This window comes from Thalassophryne amazonica, chromosome 4 (assembly GCF_902500255.1).
Source record: "Thalassophryne amazonica chromosome 4, fThaAma1.1, whole genome shotgun sequence".
NCBI lineage: Eukaryota > Metazoa > Chordata > Actinopteri > Batrachoidiformes > Batrachoididae > Thalassophryne > Thalassophryne amazonica.
Genome location: NC_047106.1, coordinates 19237814 through 19260613, shown reverse-complemented (window position 1 = coordinate 19260613; position 22800 = coordinate 19237814). Strand labels below are relative to the sequence as shown.

General features: G+C 44.4%; 1 protein-coding gene across 1 annotated transcript; it reads left to right on the top strand.

The window, feature by feature from the left end:
• Positions 1-791: 791 nt before the first annotated feature.
• Positions 792-22263, top strand: LOC117509469 (multidrug and toxin extrusion protein 1-like). Its single transcript, XM_034169169.1, has 17 exons — positions 792-999; positions 4896-4997; positions 5123-5191; positions 5281-5429; positions 13559-13601; positions 13783-13827; positions 15646-15743; positions 15911-16008; positions 16107-16220; positions 16594-16661; positions 16776-16884; positions 17408-17483; positions 17581-17650; positions 17722-17854; positions 21533-21627; positions 21709-21801; positions 21973-22263. The coding sequence occupies exons 1-17, from the start codon at positions 871-873 to the stop codon at positions 22237-22239; spliced, it is 1758 nt and encodes a 585-aa protein (XP_034025060.1). The 5' UTR covers positions 792-870; the 3' UTR covers positions 22240-22263.
• Positions 22264-22800: the final 537 nt, after the last annotated feature.

Here is a 22800-nt window from a genome sequence, read left to right as displayed (position 1 = left end):
ATTTTTATTTTGAACTGTTCTGTGTGAGATGCCTTCAGACAACTTTGTTGTGATTTGGCGTGTTATAAGCTGATTAAATTATAAATTAAATTAAATTAATTAAATTAACTCCATTATTTGAGGCAGAATGCTGGTAATAATTATTCACACCTGCACCTAAGATACCTGTTAATAAAACTACAACCCAGCCCACCAAAAAAAAAAAGCTTTTAGAACCATAAAGTAAGCCTGTCAGCTTTAGCTGCTGCTCTTCTTACCCACGTGGGCAGAGTCACACACTCATAAGACGATGACATTTGGAAATGCCCCATTTGATCTTCAAACCAGCTTTTGAGAAAAGCTACGGGTGACATCATAGAGGGTTTGTCCAGTTTATATGCACCAAAGTTGCTCCTACGCCGAATGGACCTCCTAATGGAACGGGAGCTCTTACGCCACACACATATAAAGAGGATGATAAGTCTCACTATTTGTTTTTTCAAAGTTTTAAAACAAATTATTATCCTTTCTTTCTCAAGTAACGTTCATATTGAGACAAATATTTTTTATCACAGATCCTCTTTGATTCATATTCTGCAAATTATTGAATGATCGACTATATGTAGTTAAAAAAAATCTGAATTAAATGTTCAGATAAATTAGAATAAAGATTTTTTTAGAGTAAAGTGCACAAAAATGACTGTTCCTATGGCAACTTTTGCTTTTCTCTGTTGGTGGCTGTTTTTCTTGTCTCTTCTCACAGTGTTAGATGTTTCAGCTGGCCTTGGCTGAGTTCCACGGCAGCTGTGACCACAGCAATATTTCCACCCTTTACAACATCCTGGAGACAACGTCAGTAGCAGAACGGACACTTCAGCAGAACAACAGGCAATGGCATCTCATCCTGTCGCCATGGAGACCTCCAGTGCCAAGCTCTCCTGCTGTAGGTGGGTATGGCACCGGGTCCCTCAAACCCACAGAGAAGAACTTCAGCACATCCTGAGCATGACTGGACCTCTGGTAAGAACTGATGAGGTCTACATATCCTGTGTTGTGTATGTGAAAGATTGGGTCTTAAAATGAGATAATGAGGTAACTGATTCTACTTCTAACTTTTATAACTAAAATCAACTGATGTATGGAGTTGCTCAGTATTGCACAGTTTAGGTTTTATGACACCACATTTAGAAATAGAGACACTAGTTGAATTTCCTTTAATTATTACTTCCACCAACTGACAGAGGAGGTTATATGTTCAACTGTGCACATTAAAGAATAAGTTCACTTTTTTTACAACCATAATCATAATAAACATTATTAGCAACCAAGCATGTGAGTGGCCTACTCATCTTTGACTATTTCATCATATATATATATATATATATATATATATATATATACACGAGGTCTGTTAGAAAAGTATCCGACCTTTTTATTTTTAGCAAAAACCTGATGGATTTGAATCGTGTGTGCTTGCATGAGCCAACCATGAACCTTCATGCGCATACATGAATTTTTTCACGCCTGTCAATTGCGTCATTTGCTGGCAAGCAGCATTTGTGTGAGGATGTGTGTAGTGCTGTCGGCGGATTTTCATTGCAAGGAAAATGGCGGAACGACTGGAGCAGCGCTACTGAAGCAAATTTTGCCAGAAACTGGGTGACAGCCAGGTGGAAACCATTCGGAAGATTCAGACGGCTTTCGGTGGCTTTTCAGTCGTGTGACTATCTGAGAAATTGTGGAAGAGGTGGGCATCATTTTTCAGAGTCCAGCATGTCCTGTGAGACTTCAACACGAAGGTGCTTTTGCTCCGCCGTCAGCAGCTTCGGCACGGATTTCACCGCCACTCTTTTCATGGCCAAATCTTCTGTCACAGTGGAATGTGCCGAAAAAGTGCTGATGTCCACCTCTTCCGCAATTTCTTGGATAGTCACACGATGGTCCCACATCACCACAGCATTCACTTTGGAAATGATCTGGTCATTTCAGCATGTTGATGGCCGACCGGAGCGTGGCTCGCTCGCCACTGTTGTGCTGACGTCTTTAAACTGGTTGTACCGCTCCTTAATCTGTGTGATGCCCATAGGATCGTCACCGAAAGCCGTCTGAATAATCCGAATGGTTTCCATCTGGCTGTCGCTCAGTTTCTGGCAAGATTTGATGCAGTAGCGCTGCTCCAGTCGTTCCGCCATTTTCATTGCAATGAAAATCCGCCGAGAGCACTACACACGTCCTCACACAAAGGCTGCTTGCCAGCAAATGACGCAATCGACAGGCGTGAAAAAATTCATGCATGCACACGAAGGTTCAAGGTTGGCTCGTGCAAGCACACCTGATTGAAATCCATCAGGTGTTTGCAAAAAATAAAAAGGTCAGATACTTTTCTAACAGATCTCGTATATATATATATATATATATATATACACATATATATATATATATACGAGGGTAGGCTGAAAAGTTCTAAGGCTGACTATGATGCAGTTGTCGAATTGAACAAATTCAGGGTTATTTTTGTACATAGTCTCCCTGTAACTCCACACACTTCTTCCAGCGGTGCTTGAGTGCTTCGATTCCCTTGGCATAGAAGCTTCATCTTGAGAGTCAAAATAGTCCTCAGCGGCAGCCATCACCTCATCATTGCTCCGATAGTGCTTCCCAGCCGTTTTTTTTTTCAGGTTTGGAACAGATGAAAGTCCGAGGGTGCCAAGTCAGGGAAGTATGGTGGGTGATCTACCAGTTCGAATCCACACTCGTGGATAATGGCCATGGCCACTGTTGACTTGTGAGCTGGGGCATTGTCTTGATGGAACACCACCCCTTTCGTCAGCTTTCCTGGTCGCTTCTTTTTGATAGCCTCGCGTAACTGTCTCAGTAGGTTAGAATAGTACTGTCCATTTATGGTTTGTCCCTTTTCAAGATAGTCCATGAACACAATGCCCTTGGCATTCCAGAAAACTGAAACCATGACCTTCCCCGCAGACGAAACGACCTTGGCCTTCTTTGGAGGTGGTGACCTTGGGTGTTTCCACTGCATTGATTGTTTTTTGTCTCTGGTTCAAAGTGGTGAACCCAACACTCATCCTGGGTAAGAAAACGTTCCATGTAATTGGCTGGATCCTGTTCAAATTGCGTCAAGTTTGCCTTCGACATGACTAGCCTGGTGCGTTTCTGATCAGGCGTCAGAAGACGTGGCACCCACCGAGCTGACACCTTTGACATTCCAAGTTCTTCATGCAGAATGTGTTCAATTCTCTCACGGGATATTCCCACAGTATCTGCTAGCTGATTAATCGTCCATCACCATTTCATGAACAAGGTCAATGTTTTTCTGGGTTGTGGCTGTTGCAGGCCGCCCAGACCTTGGGTCGTCTTCAAGGCTCTCTCTGCCCCTCTTAAATTCAGCTGCCCACTTCTGCACTGTAGATATGGAGGGAGCTTCATCCCCTAATGTAGCAACCATATCCGCATGAATGTCCTTGGGCTTTAACCCCTTCTTATGCAGGTACTTAATCACACCGCAATGCCAGATTTTGTCCATTTTTGCCGTTTCCCTCTACCACAAACTTTCAAACTTGGCTATGAACCACAAACTACCTCACAACCTGGAAGAAAATAACACAGTTAGTCATCAGAAGAGTTGAACTTAATGCATGCCAAGGTTTATTGAAATGGCATTTCTCCTTCTTGGTGAGCCTTAGAACTTTTCAGCCTACCCTCGTATATATGATGCCATCTCCATGTTTAATGGACAGCAAGAAAAGAGAATGTAGAAAAAAAAAAACTGTAAAATGAATATATATTGAATATAATTATAAAATACAAGAACACTTTAATAACTGCACTTTGAAGTTTTAATGTTTGTAAAAATGTAGTTTAAGTTCATTTAGAGCTCTAGTCCAGCTGGCCCTTAACTCTTTCATGGTTCCATCATCACCTGAGCACTTGGATTGATTCTAGTTCGACTCGCCGTTGGTAAATAACAAAAATGATGTCACTGCTTGACACACAAGGAAAAGCATTCACAGACCAGCATGAAATGCAGTCATCAAAGGCATTCAAATATTAGTTAATGTATATATAGATTTATTGATTTGTTTATTTATTTTAAATCTCAGGACAAATCACACCCAGGTTAAGTGCCATTGATATTCCCATTCCAGAAAGTCATGAATCTGTGCAACGCCATGTTAACGCGCGACTGGAACCATTCCATACCCGCAAAGGATCATGGGACCCTGAAGTTGTCTATTGACACTAAAGTTTTTACATTTCAACAATTTATGAAAAATGTGAACAACTCAAAATGCAGAGTACAGACTTTGACAACATTTTGTGGATAGATTGTCTTGAGGAAGAGTTTGATGAATTGTGAGTTCGGTCCCGACATGATTCAAACTTGTTCATCTTTCTTTTCATTTTCTGTCTTTTTTTTTATTTATGACATCACAGAAATCTAAAGTATCTATCTGCTGCAGACAGAAACTGCAAATTTAAAACCCTCCGTTGCCAGATGTCTGCAGCGTTGCCAGATTAAATATAGTCATTATTGTAATTGTACAATAATTTAACTATTTGTTCATTGCAACATCAGCGGATTTTAAAATTCCTAATGTCATTACATACGAAACTGACTTGGAACCAACCTGATTTTCATTAGTAATATAAATATGCCATCAAAGTTTAATTTAAAACAAGATCTGACCTGAGTCTCACATGTGCAACAAATTTCAAGTGCTGTTCTTAATAGAAAAAGGTCTGAATTTTTGTAAAAAAAAAAAAAAAAAAAGTCATTGTAGAGTGTTTGTATACTCGTGTTGTTTGATGGAGGCAATAATATTTATTTATAATTCCTATGGCGGAAGCACTGGAGATGTTTGAATTGCCTGCTTCACTGCTGACATTTGTGTTTCCAGATGTTCTCTCGAATCCTGAATTATCTGCTTCCATTTGTGGTTACGATGTTCTGCGGTCGTCTGGGAAATGAGGTGATGGCTGGTTATGGATTAGCCTCTGCTGTAAGTGCCCGTCTACATGATAAGGAAAATAAAATTGTAGTTGTTGTGAGTCCTGTTTTAGAAATATTGTTCCCCACAGAGCCCTCTGATCAAACTCAGACTCATTAAAATAAATGTCCCCTTAGACCATAAATGTCACCACGGCGGCACCTGGATACGGTCTGGCACTTGCATGTGACACTCTGGTGTCTCAGGTCAGGAAAGACATCTTTATTTGGTAATATGTGCATTTGTATGTTTTTGTTTTGATCGGTGTCAACATGTTGTGTTGGCTGTCGTGTAGACGTTTGGTGGTAAGAACCTGCAGCGTGTCGGTGTGATCCTCCAGCGGGGCGTCGTCATCCTGCTGCTCTTCTGTCTGCCCTGCTGGGCTCTGCTCATTAATGCTCAGCCCATCTTCTTATGTCTGGGTCAGGACCCTGATGTGGCCAGGTAATGAACAGGACCATGCTCACCATGTATACAAGAAACCTTCTCATGACTCAGAATCAACACAGTAAATCAGATATGATACACTTTGGCACAAAACATGATGCACATCAATGAATTAGGTGGGGTCTGGGAGCACGCACAAGTACTGCACGTCACGCCATCCACCCAGGACAGAGATGTTTGGTGAAGCTCATATCTTTGGAGGAGAATGAAGGCCCAAGTCTTTACGGTCCTGGTGCTACCTCTGTTACTGTATGATTTTGTTTGTTTGGGGTTTGTTTGTTTTATACTAATTTGGGAAGTCCTAGAGTCTAAACACAAATGGTGCTAGAAAGTACAAAATGTGATTAAATAGTTTGCATTTACACTCAACAAAAATATAAACGCAACACTTTTGGTTTTGCTCCCATTTTGTATGAGATGAACTCAAAGATCTAAAACTTTTTCCACATACACAATATCACCATTTCCCTCAAATATTGGTCACAAACCAGTCTAAATCTGTGATAGTGAGCACTTCTCCTTTGCTGAGATAATTCATCCCACCTCACAGGTGTGCCATACCAAGATGCTGATTAGACACCATGATTAGTGCACAGGTGTGCCTTAGACTGTCCACAATAAAAGGCCACTCTGAAAGGTGCAGTTTTGTTTTATTGGGGGGGATACCAGTCAGTATCTGGTGTGACCACCATTTGCCTCATGCAGTGCAACACATCTCCTTCACATAGAGTTGATCAGGTTGTCAATTGTGGCCTGTGGAATGTTGGTCCACTCCTCTTCAATGGCTGTGCGAAGTTGCTGGATATTGGCAGGAACTGGTACACACTGTCGTATACGCCGGTCCAGAGCATCCCAAACATGCTCAATGGGTGACATGTCCGGTGAGTATGCCGGCCATGCAAGAACTGGGACATTTTCAGCTTCCAAGAATTGTGTACAGATCCTTGCAACATGGGGCCGTGCATTATCCTGCTGCAACATGAGGTGATGTTCTTGGATGTATGGCACAACAATGGGCCTCAGGATCTCGTCACGGTATCTCTGTGCATTCAAAATACCATCAATAAAATGCACCTGTGTTCTTCGTCCATAACAAACGCCTGCCCATACCATAACCCCACCGCCACCATGGGCTACTCGATCCACAACATTGACATCAGAAAACCGCTCACCCACACAACGCCACACACACTGTCTGCCATCTGCCCTGGACAGTGTGAACCGGGATTCATCCGTGAAGAGAACACCTCTCCAACGTGCCAAACGCCAGCAAATGTGAGCATTTGCCCACTCAAGTCGGTTACGACGACGAACTGGAGTCAGGTCGAGACCCCGATGAGGACGACGAGCATGCAGATGAGCTTCCCTGAGATGGTTTCTGACAGTTTGTGCAGAAATTCTTTGGTTATGCAAACCGATTGTTTCAGCAGCTGTCCGAGTGCCTGGTCTCAGACGATCTTGGAGGTGAACATGCTGGATGTGGAGGTCCTGGGCTGGTGTGGTTACACGTGGTCTGCGGTTGTGAGGCTGGTTGGATGTACTGCCAAATTCTCTGAAACGCCTTTGGAGACGGCTTATGGTAGAGAAATGAACATTCAATACACGAGCAACAGCTCTGGTTGACATTCCTGCTGTCAGCATGCCAATTGCACGCTCCCTCAAATCTTGCAATATCTGTGGCATTGTGCTGTGTGATAAAACTGCACCTTTCAGAGTGGCCTTTTATTGTGGGCAGTCTAAGGCACACCTGTGCACTAATCATGGTGTCTAATCAGCATCCTGGCACACCTGTGAGGTGGGATGGATCATCTCAGCAAAGGGGAAGTGCTCACTATCACAGATTTAGACTGGTTTGTGAACAATATTTGAGGGAAATGGTGATATTGTGTATGTGGAAGAAGTTTTAGATCTTTGAGTTCATCTCATACAAAATGGGAGCAAAACCAAAAGTGTTGCGTTTATATTTTTGTTGAGTGCAAAAGAAAGAATGCCAGTCATAAAAAGTTCATTACAGCAATGCACAAAAATCCCAAATTAAAGATTTGATAATACACAAAAAAAATGTGACTTATACTTGTATGCTGAAGCAACTTTATTCTTTTTTATACGCTTTTTTTCATTTGCATTCATAAAAATCAAAGCTATAATGGATATACTATATATAACTTCAACCAAGCGTGTTTAAAGACTGTGCTCCCTAAGTTCATCCAGTACGTGAAGTGTGCCACCAGAGGGGAAAATACTTCAGACCATGTTTACTCAAACATTAAACACGCGTACAAAGTCACCCCCCTCCCCCATCTTGTGAGATCTGACCATCTCTGCCTGTCCCTCACCCCCACCTACACCCCCCTGCTGAGGCGAACAAAGCCACAACGGAAGACCATCCAAACCTGGTCTGAAGGAGCGCTCTCCCAGCTACAGGACTGCTTCTCATGGACTGTATGGGATTTATTTTCCAGCCACAACCTGCAGGAGTACACTGACACCGTACTCTCCTACATTAAGAACTGTGTTGACACTGTCACCATCAACAAAAGGGTCAGGGTTTTTCCAAACCAGAAACCCTGGATGAACAGCGCAGTCCAGTCCCTATTAAAAAGCTGCAACACTGCCTTTAAATCAGGGGACAGGGCCCTGTACAGCGCGGCCAGGTCCGATTGGAAAAGAGGCATCAGAGAGGCCAAGGCTGCCTACAAAAAAAGATAGAGGACCACTTCACTGTGAATGACCCCAGAAAGATGTGGCAGGGAATAAAACATATAACGAACTACAGATGCAGCAACCTAGGAAATGCTAGGTCTGACGCCTCGCTGGCAGAGGAGCTGAACCGCTTCTTTGACCGCTTCGAACCAGACAGAACAGCAGCAACTCCACACCCACCACCCTCCAGCACACTAACACTTCAGGAACACAAAGTGAGACATGTGCTGAAGGCGGTGAACCCCAGAAAGGCGGCCGGCCCCGATGGTGTACCTGGAAATGTATTCAAAGTGTGTGCTGACCAACTAGCTGGAGTTTTCACCTGCATCTTTAACCTGTCCCTGTCGCAGGCCATCATTCCACTCTGCCTCAAATCTTCCACCATCATCCCACTCCCAAAGAAGTCAGCAGTGGAGAGCATAAATGACTACAGGCCTGTTGCACTTACGCCTGTGGTCCTGAAGTGCTTTGAAAGACTGGTCTCTCAGCACATCAGAGCCTCTCTGCCCCCCACTCTGGACCCCCATCAGTTTGCCTAGAGAGTAAACCGCTCCACAGAGGACGCTATCACCACAGTGCTCCACACCGCGCTGAGCCACCTGGAGCACCCGGGAGCTATGTGAGGATGCTCTTCTTGGACTTCAGCTCAGCCTTCAACCACATCATCCCGGAGATCCCGGTCCAGAAACTGACACATCTGGGCATCTCCAGCCCATCTGCCAGTGGATCAAGGACTTCCTCACAAACTGCCCACAGTCTGTGAAACTTGGCTCCCACCTTTCCTCCACATCACACTCAGCACCAGTTCCCCTCAAGGTTGTGTACTGAGCCCCCTCCTGTTCACCCTTTACACTCACGAATGCTCTCTGACCCATCTCTCAAACATCATCATACCGTTTGCAGAGGATACCACCGTGGTTGGGCTCATCTCGGGGGGGATGAGTCTGATTACAGAGACGAGGTCAACCGACTGACAGCGTGGTGTTCAGCTAACAACCTGCCGCTGAACACCACAAAAACAAAATAAATAATCCTGGACATCAGGAAGGGCAGGGCTGACCCAGCCCCGCTCAACATCCATGGGGACTGTGTGGAAAGGGTCAGCTCCATCAGATTCCTGGGAGTGCAGCTCTCTGACAGCATCTCCTGGACTGCCAACACCACAGTGGTGGTGAAGAAAGCCCAGCAGCGACTTCGCTTCCTGAAAGTGCTCAGGAGAAACAATCTGGAGGAGAAGCTGCTAGTGTTGTCCTACAGAGCCACCATTGAGAGCATCCTGACATACTGTATCACAGCGTGGTACAGGGGGGAGGGTGCTCAGCAGCAGACAGAAGAGCACTGCAGAGGGTGATCAACATGGCCCATTGGCTCACTGGCTGCTCTCTGCCCAGCCAGGAAGACATTGCCAGCTCTCGCTACCTCAGCAGGGTTGGTGGAAGATGGCGGCGCGCACGGGTGCAGCGGCTTTTAGAATTTGGTGCTTGTCTTTCTTACTTTTTGCGTGTATATTCTTCGAGTTTTGTAAAGCGACCCACAGCTTCAGCCGCCAGAACCTTATCGACCTCGGTCTGAGGTACAAACTGTCGGTTACGAGCGAATTCCACCAGTCCCATAACATCCCGGAGGACATAGTGAGAACACCGGGCTCTCCGTGGATTACCAGCCTTCCCAGCAGGCGGGGAAGGTGGTGTAGAGACAGGAAGCAGAAGCAAGGATGTTGGTCCGGCTCCGATGCTAGGCTACGTAAACAACCATACAGGCCAGCATTACTGAGCCTATTCTTCTCAAACACCAGATCCATCACACACAAAATGGACGAACTGGAGCTACAGATGGCCACAAACAGCTTTGTGCAGAACTGCAGCGTTATTTTCATCACGGAGACGTGGCTTCGCCTGCTGATCCCCGACGTTGCAGTCGAGCTAGCAGGCCGCACGCTACACCGGCAGGACAGAACCAGTGATTCAGGTAAGTGCAGAGTCGGAGCGCTCTGTGTTTTTGTGAACCGCGAGTGGTGCTGTAGCAGCAGAGTCATTGACTCTCACTGTTCTCCTGATTTAGAGGTGCTGGCATTCTCGTGCAGATGTTTTTATCTCCCAAGGGAGTCCACAGTAGTCGTGTTTGCTGTTTACATCCCACCCGATGCTAACATTAGCACAGCCCTTAGCCTCTTGCTTGCCTGTGTAAATAAACAGCAGCTGGCTCACCCGGATGGCGTTTGTATTGTTGCTGGTGATTTCAACCAAGCGTGTTTAAAGACTGTGTTCCCTAAGTTCGTCCAGGACGTGAAATGTGCCACCAGAGGGGAAAATACTTTGGACCATGTTTACTCAAACATTAAACATGCGTACAAAGTCACTCCCCTCCCCCATCTCGCTGGATCTGACCATCTCTGTCTGTCCCTCACCCCCACCTACACCCCCCTGCTGAGGCGAACAAAGCCACAACGGAAGACAATCCAAACCTGGTCTGAAGGAGCACTCTCTCAGCTACATGACTGCTTCTCACGGACTGTATGGGATTTATTTTCCAGCCACAACCTGCAGGAGTACACTGACACCGTACTCTCCTACATTAAGAACTGTGTTGACACTGTCACCATCAACAAAAGGGTCAGGGTTTTTCCAAACCAGAAGCCCTGGATGAACAGTGAAGTCCAGTCCCTATTAAAAAGCCGCAACACCGCCTTTAAATCAGGGGACAGGGCCCTGTACAGCGCGGCCAGGTCCGATCTGAAAAGAGGTATCAGAGAGGCCAAGGCTGCCTACAAAAAAAGATAGAGGACCACTTCGCTGTAAATGACCCCAGAAGGATGTGGCAGGGAATAATTCACATAACCAACTACAGAAGCAGCAACCCAGGAAATGCTAGGTCTGACGCTTTGCTGGCAGAGGAGCTGAACCACTTCTTTGCCCGCTTCGAAGCAGACAGACCAGCAGCAACACCACACCCACCACCCTCCAGCACAAGCACGCTAACACTTCAGGAACACGAAGTGAGACGTGTACTGAAGGCGGCCGGCCCCGACGGTGTACCTGGAAAGGTACTGAAAGCGTGTGCTGACCAACTGGCTGGAGTTTTCACCTGCATCTTCAACCTGTCCCTGTCGCAGGCCACAATTCCACCCTGCCTCAAATCCTCCACCATCATTCCAGTCCCAAAGAGGTCAGCAGTGGAGAGCATAAATGACTACAGACCTGTTGCACTTACGCCTGTGGTCATGAAGTGCTTTGAAAGACTGGTCTCTCAGCACATCAGAGCCTGTCTGCCTCCCACTCTGGACCCCCACCAGTTTGCCTACAGGGCAAACCGCTCCACAGAGGACGCTATCACCACAGCTCTCCACACCGTGCTGAGCCACCTGGAGCACCAAGGGAGCTATGTGAGGATGCTGGACTTCAGCTCAGCCTTCAACCACATCATCCCAGAGAACCTGGTCCAGAAACTGACACAGCTGGGCATCTCCACCTCCATCTGCCAGTGGATCAAGGACTTCCTCACAAACCGCCCACAGTCCCTGAAACATGGCCCCCACCTTTCCTCCACCATCACACTCAGCACCTGTTCCCCTCAAGGCTGTGTACTGAGCCCCCACCTGCTCTCTGATCCATCCCACAAACACCATCATAAAGTTTGCGGATGATACCACCGTGATTGGGCTCATCTTAGGGGGGATGAGACCGACTACAGAGACAAGGTAAATTGACTGACAGCGTGGTGTTCAGCTAACAACCTGCTGCTGAACACCACAAAAACAAAAGAAATAATCCTGGACTTCAGGAAGAACAGGGCTGACCCAGCCCCACTCTACATCCAAGGGGACTGTGTGGAAAGGGTCAGCTCCATCAGGTTCCTGGGAGTGCAGCTCTCTGACAGCCTCTCCTGGACTGCCAACACCACAGTGGTGGTAAAGAAAGCCCAGCAGCGACTCCTCTTCCTGAGGGTGCTCAGGAGAAACAATCTGGAGGAGAAGCTGCTGGTGTTGTTCTACAGAGCCACCATCGAGAGCATCCTGACGTACTACATCACAGTGTGGTACAGGGGGGTCACAGCAGCAGACAGGAGAGCGCTGCAGAGGGTGATCAAAATGCCCCAGGGGATCACTGGCTGCTCTCTGCCCAGCCTGGAAGACATTGCCAGCTCTCGCTACCTCAGCAGAGCTGCCAGCATCAGCAAAGACACATCCCACCCCAGCAACCAGCTGTTTGACCTACTACCCTCCGGCCGATGAAATAGGTCAATCGAAACTAGGACGAACACACTCAGCGACAGCTTTTTTCCCCAGAGCGATCACTTCTCTGAACAAAAACAAATCACTCTTATCCGCACCTTCACATTTCTTGTGCAATATCTGTAAACCATGTGCAATATTCCCGTGCAATATGATTCCACAATTGTATATAATTCTCGTTTTACGTTACTTAGTCCACATTTCATTTTATTTTATTTTATGTTACCTTATGTTTATATTAGTTGTACATATACTCTGAATAATTTACCATTAAATTTCACTGTCTTTTATTTGGATAAAAATTACTCGCACCACAGAAAGCACCTTTTTGGAGTTGCACTCAAACCTCGTTGTAATGCAAATTACAATGACAATAAAGGCGATTCTGATTCTTCTGATCCCACCCCAGCAACCACCTGTTTGACCTACTACCCTCCGGCCGACGGTATAGGTCAATCACAACTAGGACAAACAGACTCAGGGACAGCTTTCTTCCCAGAGCATCACTGCACTGAGCAATAACAAACCACTTTAATCTGCACTTTTCAAGTTTCTTGTGCAATATCTTTACCGATGTGCAATATTTTCCTGTGCAGTATCATTCCACAGTTGTACATAATTCTCATTTTACATTTTACTTTGGTACACATTTTATTTAGTTGGACATATATTTAAATAATTTATTTGTTAAATTTCATTATCTTTTATTTGGCTAACAATTCGCACCTTGGAAAAGCACCTTTTGGAGTTGCAGTCAAATCTCGTTGCACTGTAAATTACAATGACAATAAAGGCGATTCTGATTCTGATACAAAACTGTATAGAACTGTATGCAGATGATGCTGTATTATTTACACCTGAATTAGAACACATCAAGCTTTACTTTTTAATTGATTATTTATACAAAAAACATGCGTGGGTAAAAGTAAAGTGTCTAACTTTGCCAAATCCTTGTAAAGGATTACAAATTCTGTAATACACGTTTTCAAAATCTAACAGTTTTACATCCCCCTGCATAACAACCACTCCTTGCACTGATAACCTGGTTTCACCAAACAATAACACTAATTGCCTCACTTTGAGATTCCAATAATACATTTCTGTGATAGGTTGTATTAACATTATTTCATTCACTGAAGTCAACATTGCCTGCTTGTATTTTACTGGGACTGAATGCAGATTGTTGTTCCAGAATAGCCCAGCTGTATATCACAGCCTATCTTCCTGCAGTGCCTGTAAGTTCTTATTTTTATATGCAGATTCACAACATTTCATTGTATAAGCAGGATCACGCTTGCCATTTAAACTGTTTTTTTAATTTATTTATTTATTTTTGGTGTATTTGGCAGCTGACCCTTATACACCCTTATTCTCCTCTTTTTTTTTCTTTTTTGTGCATGTTTGACTGTCTTGCAGGTGATGTTCCTGCATCACCTTCAGGCATCTTACCTGCAGAACCAGGTGCATTGTAATTCTGCAACCCTTTGGATTTGTTGGTTAAGGATTGTTTAAGGATTTAAATTGTTTAAGGATCTGTGGCCCACTCTTGGACCGACTGTGCTGGAAATTGTTAACCTTTCACTAAATTCTGGATCTGTTCCAAACTGTTTTAAGTATGCAATGGTTAAACCATTACTCAAGAAATCTAATCTCTATCCTGGTGTATTGAAAAATTATAGGCCAATATCAAATCTATCACACTGCTGTAAAATTCTGGAAATGGTGGTTTCACGGCAGCTCATGGACCACCTTACTGAAAATGATCTTTTTGAGCCATTGCAGTCTGCTTTTAGAAAATATCACTCCACAGAGACAGCACTTATTAAAGTAGTGAATGATCTTCTGCGAGCAATAGACTCGGATACCACAACAGTCTTGGTGTTGTTGGATCTCAGTGCTGCGTTTGAAACTGTTGAGCATCATGTTCTACTTGATAGGTTGGAAAATCGTTTTGGGATTACTGGAACTGCCCTTGCATGGTTGACGTCTTATCTGTCTGGTCATTCCCACTGCATTTTGTGCAGTGACACTACCTCTGATTTTAAGGGCATGAAGTTTGTGGCTCCGCAGGGATCTGTTCTGGGCCATGTGCTTTTTTCTCTGTATATAGCACCCCTTGGGAACATATTGAAGCGTTTTGGGGATGCTTTTCATTTCATCTAATGACACTCAATTATACATGCCGATAACTTCTGGAAATCTGGTCCACATAAAATCTTTAGAAGACTGCCTTGCAGCAGTGAGAAGCTGGATGTCTTTAACTTTCTACTTTTGAACTCTGATAAGACTGAAATGATGGTTCTTGGTCCAGCAAGACATCGGCATCAATTTGATCAGCTAGCGCTTAGCCTAGGTTTGTGTGTTATACATCATACTGACAAAGTGAGGAACCTTGGGGTAATTTTTGAGCCTACGTTGTCCATTGACCTCCACATTAGGGACATTATGAGGACTTTTTTCTTCCATCTAAGAAATATTGCGAAAAGTCATCCCATCCTGTCTATGGCCGATGCTGAGACTCTGAGTCATGGTTTTATTTCTTCCAGATTGGACTATTGTATTGCTCTGTTTTCTGGTTTACCACAGTCCAGCGTCAGGGGTCTTCAACTGGTTAAAAAAAGCTGCTGCTGCCAGACCTCTGACACGAAGCAGAAGGTTTGACCACATTACGCCGGTTCTGGCATCTGTTCACTGGCTTCCGGTCTCTTTGAGATCGGATTTTAAAGCGTTATTATTGGCCTATAAAATTGTTCACGGACTGGCACCCCCCTACCTGGCCGGCCTGGTTGAGCCCTATGTACCGGCTCGGGCCCTGCTTTCACAGGGTGCAGGCCTATTGTGCGTCCCTAGGGTGAATAAAAAGTCAGCGGGTTACAGAGCCTTTTCTCACAGCACCCCAGCTCTGTGGAATGATCTGCCTGTGCAGGTCCGACAGTCAGACTGTGGAGACTTTTAAGGCAAAACTGAAGACACACTTTTATCCCCCTGTTTTATCATTAGTATTTTATATGATTGTGTGTCTTCTTTTATTCCTTTTATTTATTCATGTTTTAATTTTTTTTATTGTGTTTTTAATCTTTATTTCATTTTATTCTGCCTTTTAAATGATGCTTGTGAAGCACCTTAAGGCGACTTGTCGTGATTTGGCGCTATATAAATTAATAAATTTGAATTTGTTAAAGTCTATCAGAAATCGATACTGATCATGCACTGATATTTTAGGGGGTGTCGATATAAATGATAATGATCAGATTTATTCCTGTTGTGTTTGTGTGTTAGAGTATAACTCTGCCCCAGATGTACGCTGCTGCCATAGCAAATGTATTGAACGTGGCAACGAATTACGTCTTTCTCCAAGTGCTGGGTTTGGGGGTGAGGTCAGTGTGCTCATGTCTAACAATAAAAACTTAAACATATATATATATATATATATATATATATATATATATATATATATATATATATATATATATATATATATATATATATATATATATATATATATATATATATATATATAATAAAATATAAATCTGCCTTACAGCGGATCTGCAGCAGCCAACACTCTGTCGCAGGTTTACATCTGTGCTTTGCTTTTCGGATATATTCGGTGGAAGAAGCTTCACACAACAACATGGGGAGGTCAGACTTGTTTCATGATTTTAAATATTCCTGGTGTCTGTGAAGGCATCAGCCACCTCTTTATGACCATATGTGTGGGCCAATGTCTCCCCCTGCAGGCTGGACTGTAGAATCGCTGCAGGAGTGGGGCTCCTACATGAACCTTGCAGTTCCCAGCTCATTAATGAAATGCTTTGAGTGGTGGGTTTATGAGTTTGGAAGCTTCTTTGCAGGTAATCGATCTATTAATTTATCTCTCATAAGATTATACGACAGACATTGTGATACTATTGAGCTCAAAGATTTTTTTCCTCCTTTACAGAGGTTACATTTGATTTTCTTTGAGTTCTTAGAATTGTTAGTAGTGAACTGATTTTTGTGAAACTATTGGTGTTTAGGGTGGTTTTTGGGGGTACCTCATCATGCTACCTCATGCATGCATGGTGGAAATTAGGAGCAGGAGTGGTTGAAGTGATATGTAGCTTGAAAAGAGCTTCTCAGTTTCTTTCATTTCCAAACCAAATCTGTGTGGGCTTTTTTGGGGGGTGGGAGGGCATCACTGCTTGTTTGGACACAGTATTTGACTTGTGGTTCTGTAATGATTAGGGATGCTGAGTGAAGATGAGCTGGCAGCCCAACACGCTGTGATCATGGTCTCATTCATCACCTACATGGTACTGTCTATTTCCTGCAGAACTGTCACTCATCAGTATCAGTCAGATTGAGATGTGTCTTTTACATTAAACATTAAATATTATCGTATTTTGTTCCAATTCATGTATCCAAAGTTCCCTCTCGGAGTGCAAGCGGCAGCATGTGCACGTGTCGGGAACGCCCTTGGGGCAGGAGACACCGCCAGGGCAATAATCACCAGCAAGCTGTCCCTCAGTGTGGTAGGTCAGTGACAAACATGTTCCCCACGTGTCATCTGTATTTGGACTGTGACTGTTTTCAGCTTTAATTCAAAGGATTTGACAAAAAATGTCACATTAACAAGAGTAGACACTTTTCAAAAACGATGCACAAAGGAGACTAGTGAGGGAAGCCACCAAGACACCCAGACATCTCTGAAGGAGTTACTGTATCGGTTTCTGGAGAAACTGCTTCACAGTGCATCTTTTGTCTGTTTGATCGGCAGTTACACAGCTGCATGAAGGAGTGGAACAGAGAATAATTTTTTTAAAAAGAAAATGTCAGATATCAGCTGAACTTTGCCAGAAGGCACATGGGTGATTTGAACCTAGAATTTATTGTTTTATTGCATGAAAATCCTTTGCTGTTGCAACGTTTCTCCAATCACAGCCACAGCAGACTAAACTCCTTCAGTGTTCACATGGGTATTTTGGTGGCTTCCCTCACTCGTTTCCTTTTTGAGAGCTGCCTGCCTGCCTACCTCAGACTCCAGGCCTTTGTTTTGCAGTCACCATTGCACTTCTTGAAGGTCTGCTGCTCAGCTCCACTAAAACAGTGATCGGCTTCATCTTCTCCTCTGATCAGTGAGTCTGCAGCTGCGCGCACGTTTCACCAACTCTTAATGTTACAGCAACACGAGCACACTGCTGATAGAATCTTAATTCTAAGACATGATTTCAGGAAGATCATCGGTTTGATCTCTAACTTGATGAATGTTTACTGCATCCTTCAGTTATTTGATGGTCTTGTGGTGAGTTACATTTTTTTCTTGCAATTGTATATTAATGCTATTATAATAATACTTTTACATTTGTTTCTCAGTGTGTGTGCACAGGCATCTTCTTGGGTTCGGGCAAACAGAAGATTCCAGCTGTGGCCAATCTGATTGGTTACTATGGCATCGGCCTTCCAATGAGCATGGTTTTAATGTTTGTTGTGAAGCTCCGAGGTTTAGGTAATTATTCAGGGAAAAAGTTATATTCAACTTTTCCGTTGACATTCATGGATTTCTGTGTTCTGACATTGTTCCATCCATGCAGCATGGGACCATAGCAATTTTGGGCACATTTTAGGTCTTGTCAGTGATTCCCAAAGTGTGGGTTGCAGTCTCCTGGTGGGCTCGTGACAGTACTGCAGTTGGGCTGGGAGAGGTCATTAAAAACATCTTCAGTTTTCAAATGGATTTGAATCACGTGTGATTGCATCAGCCAAGCTTGAACCTTCGTGCGCATGCGTGAGTTTTTTCACGCCTGTCGGTTGTGTCATTCGCCTGTGAGCAGGCTTTGAGTGAGGTGTGGTCCACCCCTCTCCTCTATTTTTTATTGCGAATAAATGTCTGAACGATTTGGAGCTTTGCTGTATCAATTTTTTTCCAGAAACTGTGAGAGACCTCCAGGTGGACATCCTTCGGAAAATTAATATGGCTTTCAGGGACAATGTTATGGGGATTATACAGATTAAGGAGTGATCCAGACGGTTTAAAGACCGCCCACAACTGCTGAGAGCGCGGCGCGCTCCCAGCCCCCATCGACAGGCTGACACCCCGCTGGAACAACCAGATCATTTCCAACGTGAAGGCTTTGTTGATCCGGGACCTCGTCTGACTTTCACAAAAAGGCTGAAGATGTGGACATCAGCACTTTTTCGGTACATTCCACCGTTACAGAGGTTTTTTCATGGAAAGAAAAGCGGAGGGACGCGCCACAGAGCCATTCATTACGCGGGACAACACCACCTCGGTGTTGGTCTCACAGGACGGCTTAAAGGTGGATTTCAGATGGATTCCGGTTGCTTTTCAGTCGTGTGATTATCCGATTGTGATTGTGCATGAGCTGGACATGCCCCAACATGTCCTGGAAGGCTTCATCACGGCGTTGCTTTGCGCCATGCAGCTCCACCGCGACGCGCAGAATTCCTCCGCACATCTGTCTCAATGTGCCGAAAAAATGCCGATGTCCACTCTTTTCACAATTCCTGTGCTAGTCAGACGACATACCGGATCAAGACAGCGTCCAGTTTAGAAATGAACGGCACATTCCACTGTTACAGGAGTTTTTGTCATGGAAAGAGGAGCGGCTCCACGGCGCGTTGCGTCGACGGAAGGAGAAACTCCCCCCTTTAGACTCCCAAGCAGGAAGCTCAATCAGCACCTCCCAGGTGGCCAAGACCTCAAGACAAACAACAGACATTAGACAACATACAAATACATTAAGACGGCAGGGGGCTGTCACAGTATTTTTAATGTTATCGTTGATGTTTGTCTTTCCGTTGCTTCCAATTGTTCAGGGTCACAATAGTTAATCCAGCTCATATCCGCATGGGAATTTGGCACAAGTTTTACAACGGATGCCCTTCCTGACGCAACTCCAGTTTCACCTGGAGATCCTGGTCTTCCTAAACTGTGTCCTATCAAAGTACTAACCAGGACCCATTCTGCTGAGCTGGTATAAAACAGCGATGTGCTTCAATCACAAAATTCTTGGAGTTTTTGGAAAACTTCTCCATCTTTCACACACAGACAATAGCTGGGTTTAAATTAGATTTCCACAAAAGTTAATTGACATTTTCAGAATGTTGATAAAACGTTATAGCAAGATGAAAGCATTTCCGTCAAGCGTTGGAATGCGATAGTCAAGCCAACAGAAGGGTAAAGTCATGTTAAATATCGACATTTTGTTGACTTTTTAAACAAGCTCTCCGTCTCTTACTCTGTCCATATGTACCATGTCATCTCTTTTGAACATCATGTGACCTACAATAGCAAAAAAAAGTCTGTGTATTGCAGTTTTGCTAAATACGAGGTCTATTAGAAAAGTATCCGACCTTATTATTTTTTTCAAAAACCATATGGATTTGAATCACGTGTGATTACATCAGACATGCTTGAACCCTCGTGGGCATGTCGGTTACGTCATTCGCCTGTGGGCAGTCTTTGAGTGAGGAGTCGCCCACCCTCTCGTTGTTTTTTCATTGTTTAGGAATGGCTCAGAGACTGCTGCTTTGTTTGATCAAAATTTTTTCAAAACTGTAAGGTACAACTGAGTGGACACCATTCGATAAATTCAGCTGGTTTTCGGTAAAAATTTTAACGGCTGATGAGAGATTTTGGTCTGGTAGTGTCGCTTTAAGGACGGCCCACGGCGTCTCATCATTTCAAGTTGAAAACTTCCACATTTCAGGCTCTGTTGACCCAGGAAGTCGTCAGAGAACAGAGAACTTTCAGAAGAAGTCGGCATGAGGAGTTTATTCGGACATTCCATTGTTAACAGACATTTTGTAATGAAAGAACGTGCGGGCAGAGTCGCATGTCGGGCCGGACCCGACCGCGGGGGGTCGCGACAGGAAAAACACCTCCGTTGGAAACCTTAACGGGCAAGTTGGAACATGCCCAAGCTGTTAAACAATTTCTCAGTTACTCACTTGTTGAAAGCCATCAAAAGCCGCCTGAATTTTACAAATGGTTTTCAACACGGAGGTGTTTTTCCTGTCGCGGCGCACACAGATTTGCAGAGTCGTCATGGAAACGACTCGGCGAATTTGCGCGCACGTCTTTCATTAAAAAATGTCCTTAAACAGTGGAATGTCCGCATAAAGTCCTTATGCCGGCCTCTTCTGAATCTTCTCTGTTCTCTCACGATGTCCTGGGTGAATTAAGCCTTAAATTAGGATGTTTTAGGACGAAACAGGCCGACGACGGCGCCTTGAAGCGCTGCACGACGTCCTGCTCTGTGGGAAGTCCTTACAGCGACAGAAACACCCCATAATCTCTCATCAGCCGTTAAACTTTTCACCGAAAACCAGCTTAATTTCTCGAATAGTGTCCACTCGGATAATCCTCACAGGTCCAGAAAAAATGTTGATAAGGCAACGCGCGCCGTCTCGAGCAGCGTGTGAAACAAAGGAATTCAGCCGAGAGGGCGGGACCACATCTCACTCAAGGCCTGCCCACAGGGAAATGACGTCACCGACGCGTGAAAAAACTCATGCATGCGCACAAGGGTTCAAGCATGATTGGTGTAATCGCACATCATTCAAATCCATATAGTTAAAAAAAATAATAAAAGGGTCGGTTTATTATCTAATAGACCTTGTATGGCTTTTTCAAATTTAATGATATGTGAAATATTTATTGAAATACTTGTGTTTGTGTTTAATTGTGCCATTTGGAGGGTTATGGAAACCAGCCTGGTGTGGGCGTGTCTTCCACAGCAAGCAGTTATAGGATACGTTACAGAAACCTAAAATGAACCATTTCATGCCCAAATGTTGGCAACTGCACAATCATGGGAGGTGATGGTCCAGTGGTTAAGCGTTGGGCTTGAGACCAGAGGATCCTTGGTTTAAATCCCATTCAGACAGGAAAATCACTAAGGGCTCTTGGGCAATCTCTTTAATCCCAGAGTTGCTCCCAGTGTGTAGTGAGCGCCTCGTATGGCAGCACTCTGGCATTGGGGTGAATGTGAGGCATTATTGTAAAGCACTTTGAGCATCTGATGCAGATGGAAAAGTGCTATATAAACGGCATCCATTTATCAAAGAGTGCAAAAGGTAAAACCAGATTTAGTGCAACGTGACCCCTTTAACACGAGTACAGGCTCCATTGGTGAAGACCACCCTGCTCGCGTCTCCACAGGTTATTGGCTGGGTCTCCTCATCTGCGTCTGCTTGCAGTCGACCTTCTACATCATTGTCATCTTCAAGCTAAACTGGAAGAGAATGACGGAAGAGGTCAGCTGCTGGCAAAAACCCTCCCATGATCTGGATCAGCAGAGCTGCACGTTTAGTCTTTGTTTGTATATTTGTTTGCAGGCTGTGAAACGAGCTCAGAAAAACACAAACACCACGTCATTAAGCACGGTTTCCTCTAACAGCATTGCTGACCAGATGGCACACAGCGAGCACGTAAGTGGTCCGTTATACTGAGCTCGAGTGGAGTCTTCACTGGACATTATGGACAGTTGTATGGTGTCTTCTTTGGGGCACCCGGTCGAGGTTTTCGACATCACTGCCTGAGAGCACTTGTTCTTACATGTCAGTTAAAGAACGGGACAAAATAAAACTCTCTTTCTGCAGGATATGGACGCCGATGTCTCTGTGAGCCATGATGCTCGTGACTTGAGCTCGGACACACCGTGCGGGCATGTGGCCCCCCGCATGGAGCGTGGGCATCTATCCACCAATCAGCTGCTCTTCAGACGAGGCCTCACCGTGTGTGCTGCAGCAGCTGTACTGGCTGTCGGGGCAAGTTTGCACGTACTCTTGCCCGTACTGGAGACACCGTCATCATCACGGGTTAATTTCACTACGAACTGGATTAATGCAACACATCCTCCTGATTGAATTCTTACCGCTGTGTTCCTGGTGGAAAAAAGAGTCGATTCTTCTGAATGTCACACTTTTTTTAATTACCATTTCCCTTTGCAAGATTATGTCTTTGTTAAAAAGTATCCTCACAAATATATTATATCATTGACAAACTAAATCTGTGTGTGATTGTGAACTACTCTTACACAAAATCGTATATCGGGTGTGTGGGGGGTAATCGTAAGCTACAGGGTGTAGGATTTACTGTCCTCTACTGGTGAGGTTGCAGATTGCATAATGCCATCACCAGTCACTGTTTCATTTCCCTTCATGCTCTTCTTCTTTGGTGACTGGGATTTGGTTTTCTCTTAAGATAAGCGATGTGTATGTGTAACCGGGGCTCAGTTGCACTGTACTACAACTGGCTGGTTCAAGCAACCCTTCTACTCTGCGTTGTGTATTTTTTTTAAAGAGGTGAGCAGGATGCAGGAAGGTCTTTGTGCCAGGAAGTTTATTCTGTATGGAACAGAACATAGACAATGGTGTCCTACGTATCTTAAATATCACGGTGTGCCATCAGCGCAGAAGGCCATGCTG